This window comes from Patella vulgata, chromosome 8 (assembly GCF_932274485.2).
Source record: "Patella vulgata chromosome 8, xgPatVulg1.2, whole genome shotgun sequence".
In the NCBI taxonomy this organism is placed as follows: Eukaryota; Metazoa; Mollusca; class Gastropoda; family Patellidae; genus Patella; species Patella vulgata.
Genome location: NC_065886.2, coordinates 13,917,058 through 13,937,053, shown reverse-complemented (window position 1 = coordinate 13,937,053; position 19,996 = coordinate 13,917,058). Strand labels below are relative to the sequence as shown.

Here is a 19,996-nt window from a genome sequence, read left to right as displayed (position 1 = left end):
GGAAAATTTATATCAAAATATGGTTATTTCATATTTTAAAAAGTTAAATAAGAAGCCACTTGTTACCAAATTTTAGTTTATTAAATTTATTCAATTAAATATTATTTGTGTTTTCTTTCTAACCAATCATATAAGTAGATTATTTATAATATTAAAAAAGGGTACACAACCCTCGGACTATAGATATTATGCTAGATAACTTTGTGTTTTGAAATCCACTTTGTGTTGTGTTTACCGCACTACCGCACATGATTGACAGAGTGGTGGCAGGAGAAACAAGGAATCAATTCAACACGGCCTTAATGCAAATGGAGCATATAAATTGATCTACATTCATATTTTAAAAAACTATTCTTGTAATTTCTAATCAGTTTTGTTCGTTAAAATATGTGAAATGTCCAAATTGATTGGTAGTCTTTCATAATTAGTTGATCAAGTCTGCATCGGAAGTACGGTTTAACGTCTCAGCTACGCATCAACGTTTTGCCTCATTACCAATGGCGCTTCAGAGCATAGAGTATGCGTTCTCGTCAAATGATTTTAATATTGTTTATCAATCATGTCTTAAATTTTATTTTGGATATTCTTATCCAATTTTTTCACGGCAAGATATCAGTATTGATTGAAATGGAGCAATAAATCGAGTTTACAAACAATGTCAAAGACTCTGATTAATACTTAAGAGTTTTAAACCCTTTAAATTATATGCAAGCAGATTATTTCAATACTTTTCATTCACTCGCATCCATATCTTATGGTTGGAAGTGAAGTAATTTTAAATTGACCTATGAGTATGGGCCTATCCTATGGCTACTCATGAATTGGTGATTTTCTAGTTTCAAGTTTGTTCGAACCGTTGTAGATCTAGGTTGGCCAACTAAAAAGAACAGGCAAAATTGTGTTTTGAAAATTGTGTGAAAGAATCTGGAGATTATATAGTGTTAAAACAACGGAATATCCTGGCCTTCAGCCCCTTCGAAACAGTTTTGATCTTCACGTGCATGATTACACCACATGTGTTATTTTCGTCCCTGTAAAATGAAATATTCAACTTTTTCGAAATAATCTAAATATTTTATCAATGTGAAGATTTTAGTACTTTAAATATCAAGTTTCATTTATCAACTGCAAAACAAAGTCTTAATCTTTCACAATTAGTTTCTAATTTAATGTATAATTTGGGTTTATTTCAATTTTAAGAGCAGACATTTTATTCCTTGTGGGCGCAGCCATCTTACCTCGCCAGAAAGGACGAAAAGGGGTTTACGTATGGAAATTCACGGTGTTTAGTTCCCGTTCCCACTGATAGATGGCGCAAGCTATACTATTGACCTCCATCGACATTCGACCCCTGAACCCCGAGCTGATGAAGATTTCATTCTTGTGGCTTTGTTCTTCCATGAGATTTTATTGGTCGATTGTAACAAGTACGCGAATTTTGATTGGCTACAGGACATCAAACAGTATTAGATCTGCTGAAATGTCGGCTGAAAGATGCAAAGCGTGTAGCATTTCCCACGCTTGTTTCTTTGAGATAATTGAAGGAATCTAAAGCTAAAAGTTGTGCTTGTTATTTACGAATGGGGACATACCTGTGAATATTTTTTTTCGGATACTGTCATGAATTGGACGATACCATGTGTTTTGCTGGCGACTGTCATTTTTGGATTTTTCGGTAAGTAAACAAATCAAAGTTTTCTGACTTTCCGCAGTCTTGAAACTGATAAGAAGATAAACTTCTCTCTTGAGAAGACAGTTTTCACTGTCAGTGAGTTTATTATCAGCACGAAGTGATGTAAACGTCGATTTGATAGAGGTCCATGCTCCGTGAAATATAACCGTAAAAGTTTTCCAAATGAAACGGAATATTTATTCGAAGTGTGCAGTCTAAACAAAAAATGTTGTTTCTGGCTTTAGAACGGCGGGGTTCACTCTTTTGGCTGTCTGTCAAATTAGCAGCACGTGCGAACAGAAAGAGATGGTTGACCGCCTGTCAGATTCTGACGGAGGATGTCAATCATAATACCGGTACCGTTACCATGCCTGTTCTTTCTTTTTGTCAAATGAGTTACATGTAATAAAGGAGTTATTTTATTTAAATTAATTCACAATGTTAGTTCTGTTATTTGTAAATCATTTTTTTTTTTTTTTTGCCCTTTGTATGATCTTTTCCGACAAATAAAAGAAAATGTTTAATCTACTTAAGACACAAATTTTTGTGAAAAAAAACCCCCGAAAGGTATTATTTAATTAATTACTACATAATTTGTCCTTTTTGTCTAACCTGATGTGATGGGATTACTCACAGGATATGATTACATTACACCTTGAGTAAGACTTGAGTTAAAGAGTGCAGAAATATTTGACTAAAATAGCCACAGTTGGTATTTTTATCAAAGAAAAATTAATATTTTGTAAAATAATAATATAATATGTTGTTTTTTCAAAATCAATATGTTTGTCCATTTTGACTAAAGTATGGTCATTTTGATTAAAGTTATGCCTGTTTTGATTAAAGTTATGGTTGTGTTGACCAAAGTGAATTGTGACCTTTTTGGTTTTATGGCTGTTATGACCACATCACTTTGAATAATGCTGAGGTTTGGATGCCCAAATTTTTGCTACATGTAAATTGTACCGTTTTAAAGATTGGAATATTAGTCTCAATGGTTCTTTTTAGATGTTCTAAACAAAAGTGGTTCGGTGGAATAGATAGAAATGCAAAGTTTGACAAAATTTACACTCCCTGCAACAAGCCAATACAATGCAGTATTTTCCTTTTTTTTTTATTTATTAATTACTTATTTACTTAAATATAAACACGTAATATATGTACATTTTGTCCTTTTAATTTGACATACCTGTACTTTTACTCTTCCAATTGAACTGTTTTTAAAGTACTTACTTACATTATCCTAACAATTTCATCCAAGCATTTCTGAATTTGTTTCAATCAAGAAGTAATTATATCCTACTACACCAGTAATGAATGGCTGAATTGAATTATTTAATATGTTTGCTTTATTACCCATGTGATACGGCAAAATGAACAGAACCCATTTATTTAATGAAAATATGCTGAACAATATTGATATTAATATAATATTATCAAGCTTGTTTCAACTGTCTATTTTAATGAGATCATGAAATTTAGGAATTAAAACTGCTGTTTCATGGAGTGTATTCCAGTCAATTTGAGTCAATACAAAGTACAGGCTATTTATTTATATTTTATTTATAGTGGTTTCATATTGATAAATAATTTCAATATCGACTGGTATAGTTTTAGTAGTAGACAAACTTGAAAATGACCTAAAATGTCATTAAACTTTTAATATAAAATGATATTTATATTATACTGGTCAATATTAATGTGTTGTTATAATGAATATTAGTATACCATAGTTATTAAACACTGAATTGTTCTAACTGTGACATACTGTACATGTAGGTATTATACATTTACACTATAATGTATTTTCTTTCATATCCTAAAAGTAACAACCCCTATGTTTATCATGCTCCCTAATAGTTATAGATTATACATGTACTTGTACCCCTACAATGTTTTTGATATGGGGACTTGTTTTTTTTTTACATTCAACAAAAATTCAAACAGGGTTCAAGGGTTTTAATTTAAAATATTGTGCACATATGGAGAAAGACTAAAACACCTTTCATCTGTGGGAGTATTTTTATAATTCCACACTTTAGGATGTAAAAGTTATATGACACACCATGGACCTTATAATAAATTACATGTACATGTATCAATTTGCAAATTTGACTGGGTATAAATAAAAAAGACCCTTGAAACTTGGACCCTTTTTTTTATTTCAACTATGTTATTTTAACTAATCTGGTGTTTAATGTAATTATATCAAGCTTGATGGTGGTTTTTCTTTTAGTGTAAATCACTTTAATCTGTTAATGGGCTTAGTGATACCATACACTGTACCAATATTTAGTAATCATCACACAATTTACTAAATCACACAAAAAGTCTGATAAAAACATTCCCATTTCCCCACCAGTGATCTTTTCCGACACACAAATAAAAAGTACAATCTACTTTTTTGACAAATTGTTTTGTTTTAAATATTGTATTATTTTAATTACTTTATGTACTACATACACGTAATACATGATATTGCCTTTTTGTTAGAACATGGTGTGTTGGTATGCAGTGTTCAGAAAAATCTTTCATTATTACAAAAAGACTGCACACCCATACATGTCTACCAAAAACTAAGTCAAATTTGCTCCAAAGTTCAATTGAAGTACAAAAATGATATGATACATTTGTATGTACATGTCTGGTAGTAGGGATGTGTATTACAACATAAAATGTATTGCAGTACAGATGTACATGTATAGTGGGGAGCAAACATGTATATCTATATATTGTGACAGTATTGCACATTTTTATCAATTTTGGAATTAGAATCTTGGATTGTGTCGTGTTGCGATTCATTTTGGGGAAATCCTGTATATTAGTTTTATTTTACAGCCCCCTTGTGCAATATCCATCTGTGATTAATCTGCTATACACACAGACCAATTAATTAAACAGGATTTCTAATACACAGACACAAATTAAACTTGAACATGTAAATTGGACCATATTGGTCTTAATGAGGCAATATCCTATTAAGTCTACACATTGTACATCAATAGCATCTCTATCACAGTATAGACTACCCATATTGTCCGTCTGAAAGAGCTTTGCCAGTGCTGTATAATCTGGTGGCTAAAATGGGGCAGGGGTACCACCCGAGCTGTGAATTTATGATTTGTGGGGTGGAGGTTGCAGATGTGCATGTGTGGAAGGGGGGGTTGGGAGGTAAAATTGTCAGGAAATGGCAATTCCCCCCTTCAGCCACCGAACTAGTACTCACTGGCCCACGCGTGTATGTGTTGGAACTGAAAGGAACTGACCTCTTGACTAGAACATACATGTAAGCACCATTCTGTACACAGAGATCCATCTACATGTACTTCATACTTTGAGAATAGATCTCTGCCCTAAATGGCCGCAGCAAAAATTAGTATACTGTTTTGTAATGCGGTTCTACTCCGTTTCGCAAACCGCCATACACACAAAGACTAAATAAACATTTTCTATTTTATTAAATGGAAGCAGAATAAATACTTAACAAAATTTTTCAAAGTTACTTAAGTGTTTTCATCTAAAATGGTTGATTTACATGTAGAACTTATAAGATGTCTGTCAACTAGCTTAGTATCTGTTCTCAAGCAGAGCTACATGTAACTGTAGACAGCCTAAGGTTAGTATGCATAAGCACATCTTATTCCCCAGGATACCTCAACTAGAATACTCCAGGTCTGAATCCTGATGTAGAATGTAACAAGAAGAACTTTCAGGATTTTTTCATACCATGTTTCCACATGTGTGCATGTTCTGCACTGAGCCTGAAAACGGGACATAGACTTTGTCTGGCACCATTTCTCTTGCAATTGTCAAGTTGCAGTCTTTTACTCAGATTTGTCTTTTATTATTTATTTTATTGATATATGCCTGGCACAAAGTTCAAAATGTCCGATACATTTACTGTAGAGCATGTCATGAAGATCCCTCGGCAGTTAAAATTTGAATAATTTATGTTGATGGAAATGTTAATGGCAATTTGAAATTAAAATCAATCTACTTCAGATTTGATTTCTAAATGTGATTTTGTTAATTTAAAGAAATAATGAGGTAGACAAGGTGTGATTCTAGAATCTTTATAGACGGAGGTAAATAAACAGACATGTTCACTGATAAAGTAAATTGTCCTGTCATTGAATTTAATTATGTCTTGAATCTTTCTGGTTTTCTTCTTTTCATTGTAGAAATATTTGTAATAGGAAATTAAAGAGTTTATTTTAAGCACTACTTTTAAAGCAATTTCAAAGGATTTGAGTGATTGGTGAAGTCCATGATAGGGAGATGGTTTTGATATTAGTGGTGGAGGGAATGGGGGGTTGGGGGTTGTAGAGGTGAGGTGAGATTGGGGGGAGATAGTCTGGAGGAAGTGGTGGATAAAGTACATGTAGGGGAGATTGTCAAGATTTATTAGTGTGGGAAAAGGGGGAGATGCATGTACATGTACCTGTGGGGGTGATTGATCAGGATTTGTTAGTGTGAGAAAAGGGGAGATGCATGTGCATGTTGGAGAGATGGTCCGAATTTATTAGTGTGGGAAAAGATGGAGATGCATGTACATGTTAGGGAGATGGTCCAGATTTATTAGTGTGGGAAAGGAGATGCATGTACATGTTAGGGAGATGGTCTGGATTTTAGGGGAGATGGTCTGGATTTTGAGTGGTGGAGTATGATCTTAAATTGTCTGATATAAAGTAGTAGAAAAAGTTTGTTAGTATTTAAGTGGTGGGGGGAGATGGACTGGATATCAGTTTGTGGGGGGGGGGGGATTTTGGAAATGATGTGGGTTTTAGTGATGGATGATGATGGTTTTAATGTTACATGTACATATAGTAGGGGATATGTTCTGGATTTGAATGATTGGGGAGAGGACATGGTGTGAAAATGACTTCCAAGTTTTAATCAACATAACAATGTCTCACATTACCTTGCCGCACCATGAACATGACAGAACAGTTAGTAATACATTTATTTCACATCACCTCCCAGGACAGTAATGTCTCGCCTTTTTCCAAAATGAACATGACAGAACAGTAGTAATGTCTAACCCCACCACCACCAACATGACATGATAGATAGTAATGTCTCACTCACATCACCTCCCCCCACCATCAACATGACAGGACAGTAAATAATGTCTCCTCCCACCATCAAAATGACATATCACCTCCTCCCACCATCAACATGGCAGTAAGTAATGTCTAACCCCACCACCACGACATGATAGATAGAAATGTCTCACTCACATCACCTCCTCCCACCATCAACATGACTAAGTAATCTCTAACCCCACCACCACCACCACCATGACATGATAGATAGAAATTTCTCACTCACATCACCTCCTCCCACCATCAACATGACAGTAAGTTATGTCTAATCCCACCACCACCACCATGACATGATAGATAGAAATGTCTCACTCACATCACCTCCTCCCACCATCAACATGACTAAGTAATCTCTAACCCCACCACCACCACCACCATGACATGATAGATAGAAATTTCTCACTCACATCACCTCCTCCCACCATCAACATGACAGTAAGTTATGTCTAATCCCACCACCACCACCATGACATGATAGATAGTAATGTCTCACTCACATCACCTCCTCCCACCATCAACATGACAGGACAGTTAGTAATGTCTCCTCCCACCATCAACATGACAGTAAGTAATGTCTAACCCCACCACCACCACCATGACGTGATAGATAGAAATGTCTCGCTCACATCGCCTCCTCCCACCATCAACATGACAGTAAGTAATGTCTCACCTCCAACCTCCACCATCAACATGACAGAACAGTTAGTTATGAACAGTTAGTAATGTCTCACCACCTCCCACCATCAACATGACAGGACAGTAATATCTCACATCAACTCCTTCCTGCATCAATTTCCATGAAATGATTTCAAAATTTTTCTGTCTTAAATATTGTTACTGTATGTACACTAGACAGATTCATGCACGACAATCACCTCACAGACTCGACTCAGAAAAAACCCATTTATAGTTAAGTTATTTTGTTGATGTTACACCCAGACATTCCAAGTCTGTTTAGAAAATGAACTACACATGATATTGTAATTAGATCACAAAAGATTAAATTTATGTAAATACCCTTTATAAATGATCAAGATTGATTCGAACTAGAATAAAAAGGTCTTAAATCACTTCATTATAATAGGATGCTTAAATGTTAAAAGATATCAATCTGTCTCGACCTAAAAACTCCCCAGAGACCGATGTTTACCACATTTATAGGCTTCATTTTTATACTGCCACATTTTCATGTGGACGTACATGTATTATGCCATTGCCCCTGTAGTCCCGTCTGTTTGTTTGTGGACACTCTACAGGTCACAATTTTTATCCGATGTTGACAAAACTTGAAATATAGGTCCATCATCTCCCAAAGATCTCGGTTCCATTCGATATTGGCAAGTATATCAGACCATAATTTTGTGGATTATGGCCCCTGATTGTACGAAAAATCATGCTTTTAGCTTATGGACACTAGAGGTCACAATTTTCATCTGGACCAAAATGGTCGCTCCTTGTACGCAAATAGTGTAAAAGTATGTAATACCAAGGTTGTAGACCCTCTACATGTATATAGAAGTCACAATTTTCATCCAATTTTGATGAAACTTAAAATGTATCTTTATGTCCCAAATACCTTGGTCCATTTCAAAATGTGCGCATTTCAGACCATTACTTCCTGGATTATGGCCCCAGATTTTTAGCTTGTTCTCTATCTATCTCTTGCAAAATTTGGGCATATCTTGCCTGACAACCGCTGGTTTATATATATATTGGGATATTTCACAAACGTACATGTACATACATCTTATTGCTGTTCTATTTGTAGTACATGTATTCTGTCTATGAAATGGGTCCAAATTGAAGAAATAAAGCCCTTCCATTTGTACTATTCTAAGAAAGGGTTAACATGTAAGAAATAAAGGCAACGTAAATGGTCTGGACAAATCTGATCTGTCTGAGGTATTGTTTAAATGGATTATCTCAAGTCTTACATGATCATTGCGATCGTCTGTAATTGGTGCTTATGATTAGAAATACATTTGAATTCATTATTGAAGACAATTGTACCCTGATAACAATGAGCTCTGAGAATGAGTTACATTATTAGATTGGGAAATGTAATGTCTGTTTCAGAAGAGAAAACCCGGCGAAAAACAATGGTTTATTGTTGCATGCTCACACTAGATACAGGTGCTTATGATTTTCTCCGACATTAACAACTTCTTTATTACCCACGATCCTTTACTTGGTGACAGCTGCCTCATTTTCTTTTATTCACTCAATTTCTTTGGAAATCTAGAAATAAATCAAACATTCACAGAGACAGACATTATGATTGCTTTAAAATGTTTCCAAATATCTTTATTGATTATGTTAAATAATTAGATATTTAAATTTGTTTGATTTGTTGGTCGTCTGTGCATTAAGTCCTCATTATTTCTAGACCAATCAAGGGGTCATTAAGTGCAAGTATTCCTCACCTTTTAAATTGTTCTACATTTTTTTTCAGAATCTAGTATGTTGGTACAGTAGTGGTATTCATTGTATTCATATACATGTATATTTTTCAATCTATAATGGATTTTCTTTTAGCTGAACATCAAATGTGACTTTTGATACTTTTCACATGTAGATAAACTACATCTTAAAAAACCAGAGTTAAAAGAACAAACCCAGATATATCTTATCCAGATAAAAAAAGGTTTAATTTAGAGTGAATGATTTTTGTAAATCTTTTGATATTGTTCTCTTTTTTATCTGCAATGTATGTGATAATTTAAAAAAAAAAATACAATGTACGAGCTTTCAGTGTGAAAAGGTATGTTGTGTTGGCCATAATTCCCGAAATTCTGCTTAAGTCAGCCAGATGGCCATGTGTATGTATAGAATTCCTGAATTTATAGTGGTACATGTGGTACAGTATCATTACCGTTAACAAGTTGCTCACACTGTTGAAGAAAGATATTTCTTAAAGGAGTTGTATGACCTCTGGGAAGCCACCGTGGCTAAGCGAGTAAGTTGTTGGCTTGCTAACCTGGAGGGCTCGTGTTCTGTCCCCGAGTTGACAGAGAAAGTTTATTGGGGTTTTCTGACATGGTTCCCCCTTGTCAGTGGTGCAGGACAGGGTCCGACAAGGGACAATACATGTATAGTCGTTCCGATGGGACAAAAAAAAAAATGAGCTCACGCGTACACATTCCTGCACATGTAAAAGAACCCTTAGCAGTTAGTATTCAAAATAAGAGTAGACCATAGTGTCGCTGTCTGGACAAAATTTGCCGCAGCACACTGTATGGCGTATGCCCGTCTTCATTAGCCCAGTCGGAGCAGAACAGTAGGATGTCAAACCCCATTTCATTTCATCTCATCTCATCTCATCAAGGAACTTAATGTTTTAACTTGAAGATGGGAGCTTTTGTCACATTTTACAAATGTTGATGTAGCATTTGATTTACATTGTCATGTGAAATCTAGGACTGCATCTTTTAAGAGACTGATTTGTTTTTTTACTACTATTATACATATAATAATGTACAATGTATTTTAACAGTGCTGGCATCATCTGGCAAATATATACTTCATCTCAGTCCGACAGTCTCTATCTTGTCATTGTTCTCAGCTCTTTTATATATCAAAAAAAAAACAACAAAAAATACATTCTGCAGTGTGACCTGAAAGCTTTGTATAAATTCAAGGAATTTGAACAGTCTTAGTGAATGTTCAGGGCATTGGCAGATTTGGTGACCATATATTTGATAGCACAGTAGCAATAGAAATAATATGTATCACACCCTGAACATTTAATAGCACAGTATCAGTAATAAATATACATGTATCACACCCTAAATATTTGGTTTCAAAATATTACTTCTGTCTGTCATCAGGTACATGTATAATGAACAATGGGCCAATCTAATGGGTGAAAGATGCCCCGACTTATTTTAAGACTCTAGTCAGTCCGCTACCGTTCAAAATATTACTTATGGCAAAATAATTGATTAGTGTGAACACTGTGAACTGTACATGAGTTGGTTTTAATATCTACATGTATCGAGAAGTAGATAAATCACTCCCATCTAAATCCCTAGTCTTAAAATATATTAAGGAACCAAGTGATAGAATATGACAGAGAACGTTGTCATGATTAACAATCAAGATGATACACTATAATCGGTAGACATAATTTACATATTTGTCACTGAATTTTATAGTGGAGATAGATATATTAATGGTCTTATTGTATTGGATTGAGTCATTGAGTGTTCAATGCGATTCCCAGTGACGTTGATCTGTGGTATTTTGAATAGTGATGAGTCAGTCCCTATATGATTAGATATTTATTTTGAAAGATATAACAGAAGTTGGCTTATTTACCATTTTGGTTTGTTTCTGGTTTATGTTGTGTCGACAACAGAATCTGTTATATTTCAACACTTTTTTTTATATCTATAGAGAATCTCAACAAACAAATCAACTTATAAAATCTGATAAAAGATATCTTTGATTGTTGAACCAAATTGAAACGTTTTGGGTGGATGAATGCGAGAGAGAGAGAGAAAGAAATGGGGTTTAAGTCCACTCAACACAAACTAGGTCATGGTTCAATTTTATTTCAATAATTCACTTGCGTGTAGGGGTCTTTAGCAGTGGGAGGAAACCGGGGGACCCGGAAAAATCCCACGAGGTTGGATAGGCGATCCTACTCCTTGTCACATACAACCGGAGAATCAAACCACATCAGCTGACTCAATGACAGACCTTATGATACAGCACGCACATGCCAACCATTTGCCGCCCCTCTTCCCCCCCCCCCTCTTCTCCATGTGGATGAATGCTGACAAGATGTAGATTATCTTTGTATTTATTCATCTGCAATATGATGTATTGTCAATTGAAGAAAATTTTCCGTGCACAGTATACAGTAATCTTAGTAAAAAGAAAAAAAACTATGTGCAGTATGGTATAATTTTAGTAAAAAGAAAAAAGTATCAATATACATGTACATGAACTAAAGAAAAACATTTCAGATACAAGAAATTGAAAATAAGTTTTTGCTTTGTATGTTCATTGGCTATTTGATATATTGTCTGTTGTCTATCGGTCATTGAATTGAAGGAAATGCCTTCTGTCTTCAAGCGACGATGTCTGTCTGAAATGGTGCTTATTGTAGACTATCTACAATGTATTAAGCTAACCATGTGCTCCATTAAAGTCCTCTTTCCTATTGAAATCTTTCTATATTGAAGCAAAGAATGAACAATTACAGGTTGAAAAGATTGCCAATTGTCATAAATCATGGCATGTTACCATACTATATCCCACCTGTCAAAACAACCTGTTTCAAATATTGACGTCTCATTGGTCCATTCAAAAAATAAAATTATTTGGGTGAAATATTAAAGTTATTGATTGCAAATCTCGGTGAAAATTATTTTGTAGTGGTAAACATATTGTTGACCTACAGAACAATATATTGGGCAAATGATTTCTTTTATAATGTACAATTATTGTGATCAATGTACATGCAATATGATCAATATTATAATAGATGTCTAAAGTTAACCAATAATTACTTGAAACCATTCGCCAATTTTTATATATATATTCGGTCGTATACATGTATTACCATAAACCTTAATTAATATGGACTACCTATTACATGTACTACATGTATTAGCCACCTTTCTTTAATTCGTATTGGCTGTCTCACCGTCCTGTTGAGAATAAAAATGCTATTGATTTTCTGAGTTGTTCCCCTTTGTTAAAAAATCTTATTATACTGATCTGATTGATCTTTTTGAAATTTGAATGTTCTGTTTAGCTCATATCTGCTCAAAGGACCTAGCTGCTCATGTTCAGGTTCTGTTGCATGGCAAACTACTTATATATCTGTAAATAATATGGGTACAGTAATTTCTCCATTTTTTATTTAGAACTAAGTTATACTTTTGTTCAAAATTGTGTAGCCCTCAGTATCTCGCATGTTATTTAATGTTAGTCTGACATTGGTTTATATCTATCTAGTGTCAGAAGTTGGATTTTCTCATCATTTTTTTTTCTCTCCCAACTTATTTCTTCTGATTTTCATAGAAAACAAGTGAGAATGATTCACAAGGCATTGAAATTAGACCCAATAGACCCATCATCTATGATGGCTTACAGAGCTTGAAAACTGTGCTGCACATTCGGGAACATGTCAGAACCAAGTAAAGCGAAGAAATTAAAAGATCAAAAGGTGCCAAAAAAATATGTTGGTTATGGTTGAAATGAAAAGCAACGGATAAATATCAAATGGGAATATTAACTGAATAAATTGGATCTAAGATTAGAGAATTTGTAGCCACTTATAATATTTCTAAGAAACAGCAAAGTCTTGAAGAAGAACACATTCAAATCTGAATATCAACCCAAACAGTAGTTTAATTAGCAATTCAATTTTGTACATTACGATTTAAAATGTGGCCTCAATGTTTTCTAAATTTTGCGAATCTGTTTCTGATCTGTATGACCTAACATGTACTTTATCAATGATTGGAACAGGTCTTTAACAAATTACTTTTATCACGTCTTAAATGTATTGACATTCATACCATTATGTAAATAATACTTGAAAATTGACATAACACTGTATATTTGACTATCAAGACACGTTGCATTATTCTCATAATATTCTCATGAAAAATAACTATACTGTATTTTGTATTATTAAAAAGTATTCCATATTTTAACACTGTGACATTGGTATTGTGAAGCAATGGAAATTGCAAATTGTAAAACTAAAATACGTATTTTGAACTGCTGACATATTCATTTTGCATCAAAAAAAGACATATATAAATTCTGGCTACACATATTTCAACCAATTTGTTATAAGATGTGAAATCTAATTTGAAGTGACGGTTAAGTAAACAAACATACTATAATGCAAGATAGTTGCTTGAATGAAAGATATCTTAAAATTATATGCCAAGTTTTACATCTTGTTTGAAAGTCTAATGTAAGATGTTTGTTTTGGATTAAAGACTAGTATAATACGATATTTTTTACATCAATCCTTGATCTGTTTTTGTATCTCGGGAACATAGTTGTTAATATTTTTGATTCACTGTGAAATAACATATCAATTGTCAAAGAAGCAAGAGCGTAGGTGAAATAACTGACATGATATATTACTCTTGGCATCAAGTGTATTATGTAATTAGACATGATTTGGCAGGCTACACTCTACATGTACATGTATTTGAGAAGAACCAGGATTTTTCTGCTACTTAGGGGTGGGGCGCTGGATGGCCTAATGGTGTTGTATCATAAGGTCTGGCATTGAGTGAACTGGCATGGTTTTCTCCGGATCCTCCCACTGCTAAAGACCTCTCTCTCTTCTACAGAAATCTGAACAGTGAGCTGAATATCAGGGTTTTAATGTCACTATTTGGAGAGTCAGTCTAACATGTGGCAGTGTTGCTATGGGAGGAGATGGAGTTTCGGGGGGAGGGGGGGCGCCCTGGGTGAAATATAATCTAAATTATACCATTTATCATAGGCACATGTCGAGACACCTGACAACATTTTAATTTCGGATAGTACATATCTTTGATGTGTATTGTGTTGATGTGTGCGTGTGCCAACTCAAGGACCTCCTACCTCCTCTGAAACTCCATGTATTGTACATCAGAGCTAACATGTATACATATACATATACATGCACTCGACTGTACTGTACATGTATTGTCAGTAGTAATTGTCCCCCGCCTTTCGAAGAAAGCAGGGGACTATTAAAATGGGTTCGTCCGTCTGTCTGTCTGTCTGTCTGTCTGTCTGTCCGTCTGTCTGTCCTTCTGTCTGTCCGTCTGTCTGTCCGTCACACTTTTTGGGACACAATAACTCTCTTCCTAATTGAGCTAGAATGTTCAAACTTGGTGTATGTGTTTATTAGGTCAATGCCTTGATGGAGTTCGAAGATGAGCATTTTCCGCTTAGGGTAAGCAGAGATAAGCAATTTGATTGGTTGATGCTTTGGGACACGATAACTCTCTTCCTAATTGGGCTAGAATGTTCAAACTTGGTGTATGTGTTGATTAGGTCAATGCCTTGATGGAGTTCGAAGATGAGCATTTTCCGTTTAGGGTAAGCAGAGATAAGCAATTTGATTGGTTGATGCTTTGGGACACGATAACTTTTAATTGAGCTAGAATGTTCAAACTTGGTGTATGTGTTTATTAGGTCAATGCCTTGATGGAGTTCGAAGATGAGCATTTTCCGCTTAGGGTAAGCAGAGATAAGCAATTTGATTGGTTGATACTTTGGGGCACGATAACTCTCTTCCTAATTGAGCTAGAATGTTCAAACTTGGTGTATGTGTTGATTAGGTCAATGCCTTGATGGAGTTCGAAGATGAGCATTTTCAGCTTAGGGTAAGCAGAGATAAGCAATTTGATTGGTTGATGCTTTGGGACACGATAACTTTAGTTCTAATTAAGTGAGATTGATGAAACTTGGTGTATAGTTTCATTACAGTAATATCTTGACTAAGTTTGATAATGAGCATTTTCTGCTCAGGGTAAGCAGAGCGATACGCAATTTGATTGGTCGAGACTTTGGAAAACAATAACTCTCCTACTTTGATTGTCCCCCGCCTTTCGAAGAAAGCAGGGAACTATTAAAATGGGTTCGTCCGTCTGTCTGTTTGTCTGTCTGTCCGTTCCGCTTATGGTAAGCAGAGATAAACAATTTGATTGGTTGATCTTCGAATTGAGTAAATGTTCATGCTTATTGTCCCCCGCCTTTCGAAGAAAGCAGGGAACTATTAAAATGGGTTCGTCCGTCTGTCTGTTTGTCTGTCCGTTCCGCTTAGGGTAAGCAGAGATAAACAATTTGATTGGTTGATGCTTTGGGACACTATAACTTTAGTTCTAATTAAGTGAGAGTGATGAAACTTGGTGTATAGTTTCATTACAGTAATACCTTGACTAAGATCGATAATGAGCATTTTCTGCTCAGATTAAGCAGAGCGATAAGCAATTTGATTTGCTGAGACTTTGGAACACAATAACTCTCTAATTATTTTCCTATTTCGGCGGGGGACATCAGCCTCACTGTTGGCTTGTTTATATACATGTACCTTGACTGAACTGCTGATTAACAACAATATATTAGCTTGATGGTCACTGTTGGAGATTTTATGCCTTTAATAAGTTGAAGATGAAGGTAATTAAAGTGATGGATAGGAAACCTCTATAGAGTTAGTTTTGTATCTGGTCAACTGGTGGTACCGCTAACTACATATTATCAGGCAATGTTCAAGAATTGATTTATGAGTTACCTTTTACATGTGCAGCCTACACGACAGTCATGCTAAAGCTAGTCAATCATCTCTATTGTAATTCAGAAATTGCGTTGGGAACATCGAATACATTTTGACTTGGGCTGGATACTACAATCTGCTCAGCACTGATATTACTAAATAAGGGTGAGGGTTTGGGAAGATTGGGTGGCCAGATTCTGATATGGTTGCATTTCTTGTAAATTTCCTATTTACTAGCACACATAATTTCTTAACATCATTACAAGACATTATAATATTCAACTGTACCTGTATTCAACCGCTAGCCTGCATTGGCCGAGAAAGTTCATCTAGATTTTCCGGCGTGGTTCCCCCTTGTCAGTGATGCAGGACGAAGGGCCTGACAAGGACGGCTGTCTAGTCCTTCGGATGATACAAAAAACCGAGGTCCCTCGTATACATTGGAATGCACGTAAAAGATCCCTTGGCAGTTGGAATTCGATATAAGAGTAGGCGATAGTGCCGCTGCCCGGGCAAAATTTCCCTCATAGCACACTGTATGGCTTATGCCCGTCTTCATTAGCCCAATTTAGGAGCAGAACAGTAGGACGTTAAACCCCATTTCATTTCATTTCAGTTTTCAGTGCTGAACAAGCCAGATTGAAAAGTCCAAATATTATGGGATATTTCCAAATAAAGTATATTTGGCATCAGATGTTCAAACATATTCAACCTTACAAATGTTACTAATATGTTAGCATCAGTTTAGCCACATGTATTCACAGGTATTTTGATATGTGAAAACCGAAAAGTAGGAAATTAATGCTAACATTTTATTAATGCTAATGACCCTATGTCCCTATGGTGAATTAATATTCAACATCTGCATGTTTTTATTTAACATTTTAAGTCCTATCACAGTACACATAGCTCTATTCTGCAAACTAAATGTTCATGTTCAGAAAGCCACCTGTCTTTTTAACTTGTCAATTGTCTATACACAACAATTCTTTGACAAATAGAAATGTTTTATTCTTGCTTCCATTCTATATTGATAAAAAGAAAGCAAAATCAGAATTTTTTGTAGTAATTTATACGCTTAATACATCTATCAATCTAACCAACAAAGGTACATGTATCAACGCTTTATTGAATTATTTACGTAGAATTTTGATGCACTTGAGAGAAACTCTATATTCTCTTTTGTTGATTTTCTATACTATATCTGTTCTTTTTATTAGATGGTAATGTTTGTCATTTCATTCATTTCTCCTTTGTGTCGCCCATAAATATGTGCTTGTCATTTGTAACCATCTCTATCAAGCATGCGAGGCTACATTGAAGTTATTTCATGTGTGACTCCATTTTAAAGCTATAATTGTTCTATTAAAGACCCCAAAAAGTCATAAAGTCAAGTTCTTTCTGTACTAAATCCTGGATTCTCTGACCTTGGTTGGTCTTAAGGTTTCTTTATTTTTGATTGCATGGAGGAGAACATGTAATCTACTATTTTTGGATCTGTTAAGTTAATTACCAATGGTGTAAAACCTTGTGAAAGGTTCCAGCAACAGAATTAATCAGAAAACAAAGTATGTAGATTTTAGCTTGAAAAAAATGATGGCTGTTGAACATATATGAACATGTATAGGATAATACCAAAGGTTATTTCTGGTTGGAATACAGAAAGTTAAAAAATCAATCTCAACACTAGAAACAACAATTTTAATTGCACCTGACAAAACTGACAGGCACCATTGAACTGGTACCTGACATTTTGGTTTCTGTGTCAGTAATGTACATGTTTTAAAGGCACATGTTACAATAAAAACATAAAAAATAAAATGATTAAAGACAAATCTGCTCCAGACAGAATGACATGCACTATAAAGGGATTGTTCCTGAAAAATATACCTGACATTGTCTCTGACAGGTGTCTTATTTTATATATGCTACGTACATGTATCTACCGGCTTACTATCTACCAGTGGTCCAACCTCGTGGGTTTTCTCTGAGTCCTCCGGTTTCCTCCCACTACCAAAGACCACTACATGCAAGCGAATTATTGTTAGTCCCAAAAGTTGGTGACATGATGGACGTTAAACCCCATTTCTTTCTCTCTCTTGTACCTTCTCTTTACAGGAATAACATTTATGGATATACTATTCAAAAAAAGTAGGGGATATTTGATTTTTAAGTGTTATTAAAGTCACCTAATGAAACTGATGAAGAAACAAATGACAAAATGAAATGAAGTTCACATTCATCGATTTATTCCAAATGATCGTTAGACTAAGTAAGGCACAGACTGACCATTATAAGGGTAAAATGATACCCGGGGTCAAACAGCAAAGTTACCACAGCATCACAACCAAGTCAGTAACGGGTAAATCCTCCTCTGTTTGCCAAACAAGCATTGATCCGACGTGGCATACTCCTAATGAGACGCCTAAGGTCATTTTGGTCCAGATTGTCCCATGCCTGTTGCAACGCAGCAGCAAGTTCTTGGACATTGGCAGGACGTTGTTGACGTTGACGTAACCTCTGTCCAAGCATGTCCCAGACATGCTCGATGGGGGAGAGGTCGGGACTCAGTACTGGCCAAGGTAATGTGGTGATGTTCTGTTGTTGGAGGTAACCTGTAACGATCCTGGCCCTGTGACATCTTGCGTTGTCATCCTGGAAGATGAAACGGCGACCATGACGTCGTGCGAACGGCACAACATGGACTGCCAAGATGTTGTCCCGGTAGTACTGGCCTGTAACACGCCCTGCAACAACATGTAAAGCCGTTCTTCCAGCAACAGTGATGCCTCCCCACACCATAACAGAACAACCCCCAAATCGATCATGTCTGATGACGTTAACGTCTTGGAAGCGCTCGTTTCGACGACGCCACACCCTCCTACGTCTGTCCAAAAAATCAACAGTGAACCTTGACTCATCTGAAAACATCACATTGCTCCAGCGTCGATTATCCCAGTGTTGACGATCCCTACACCAACGACGTCTTGCCTGAATATGATGATCTCTCAAACAAGGGATCACGCGAGGACGTCGGGCGCGAAGGTGACCCCTATGCAGTCGATTCCGAATCGTCTGGCCACTCACTCTCACACCAGTGTCTGTTTGAAGACGAGCGCTGATCTGATTTGCTGTGATGACACGATTTCTCAACGCCAAGGTACGGATAAATCGATCCTGGGCTTGAGTTGTCGCCCTTGGTCGACCTGAGCGTGGTCTGTCCTGTACAGATTGTGTATCACGGTATCTGGACCATAGCCTGCTTATGACAGACTGAGAAACATTCATCGTCCGCGCCACAACCGCCTGTGTTGTGCCGATCTGTAGCATGCCAAGGGCACATAACCTTTCATTTTGGGTAAGCCGACGCATATCAAAATTTGTTTTCTGGTCACTAAAACAATTAAACTGATGTTTCCACCCTGGAATTCAATGCCACAATGACTGTAACATTCAAAGTCAGAGTCGTGCAAATCTTGGGTTGGACCCCCATGATGATCCCAAGCATCACCTGCATTCCATGCGGTAGCTTTTGGAGCGTTTGGGCGTCACATGTAACTGGAAATGTTTCTTCTGTTAGGTTCTATAGTGACTTTTTTCGTAGTCATTTGCATATTTTAGTATTATGCCCCCAAAATCAAATATCCCCTACTTTTTTTGAATAGTATATTATACAGTATCTGTCCTTCATATGGTGGGATTTTTCACCATTGCTTCACGGACAAAAGTATGTGCATTTCCTGTGAATTTAAACAAAATTCAGGATTGCTCATTATCACAATTTGATCACCTAAAAAGAGACCTTAAAGATCTACCCTCTGATGATGGGGGATACTTTACTCATCATACATGTACATGTACACTGACAATAAATCTAGACTCAAGGTTGACTTTTACTCATTGTTCATATTTACATGAACATGATAACCATAACATATAAAGTTCCAATCTAAGGCCAGAGGTTTATAAAGAGAG

General features: G+C 35.8%; 1 protein-coding gene across 3 annotated transcripts in view; it reads left to right on the top strand.

Annotated features, from left to right (window-relative positions):
* The first annotated feature begins 1,480 nt into the window (after window positions 1-1,480).
* LOC126830741 (protein turtle homolog B) overlaps window positions 1,481-19,996 on the top strand; it is a 194,079-nt gene continuing 175,563 nt past the window's right edge. For all 3 annotated transcript variants that reach the window (XM_050561134.2, XM_050561133.2, XM_050561136.2), the window contains exon 1: window positions 1,481-1,675. In XM_050561134.2, coding sequence (XP_050417091.2) covers window positions 1,621-1,675 — 55 coding nt within the window. In that variant the 5' untranslated portion in view covers window positions 1,481-1,620. The remainder of the gene's footprint in view (window positions 1,676-19,996) is intronic.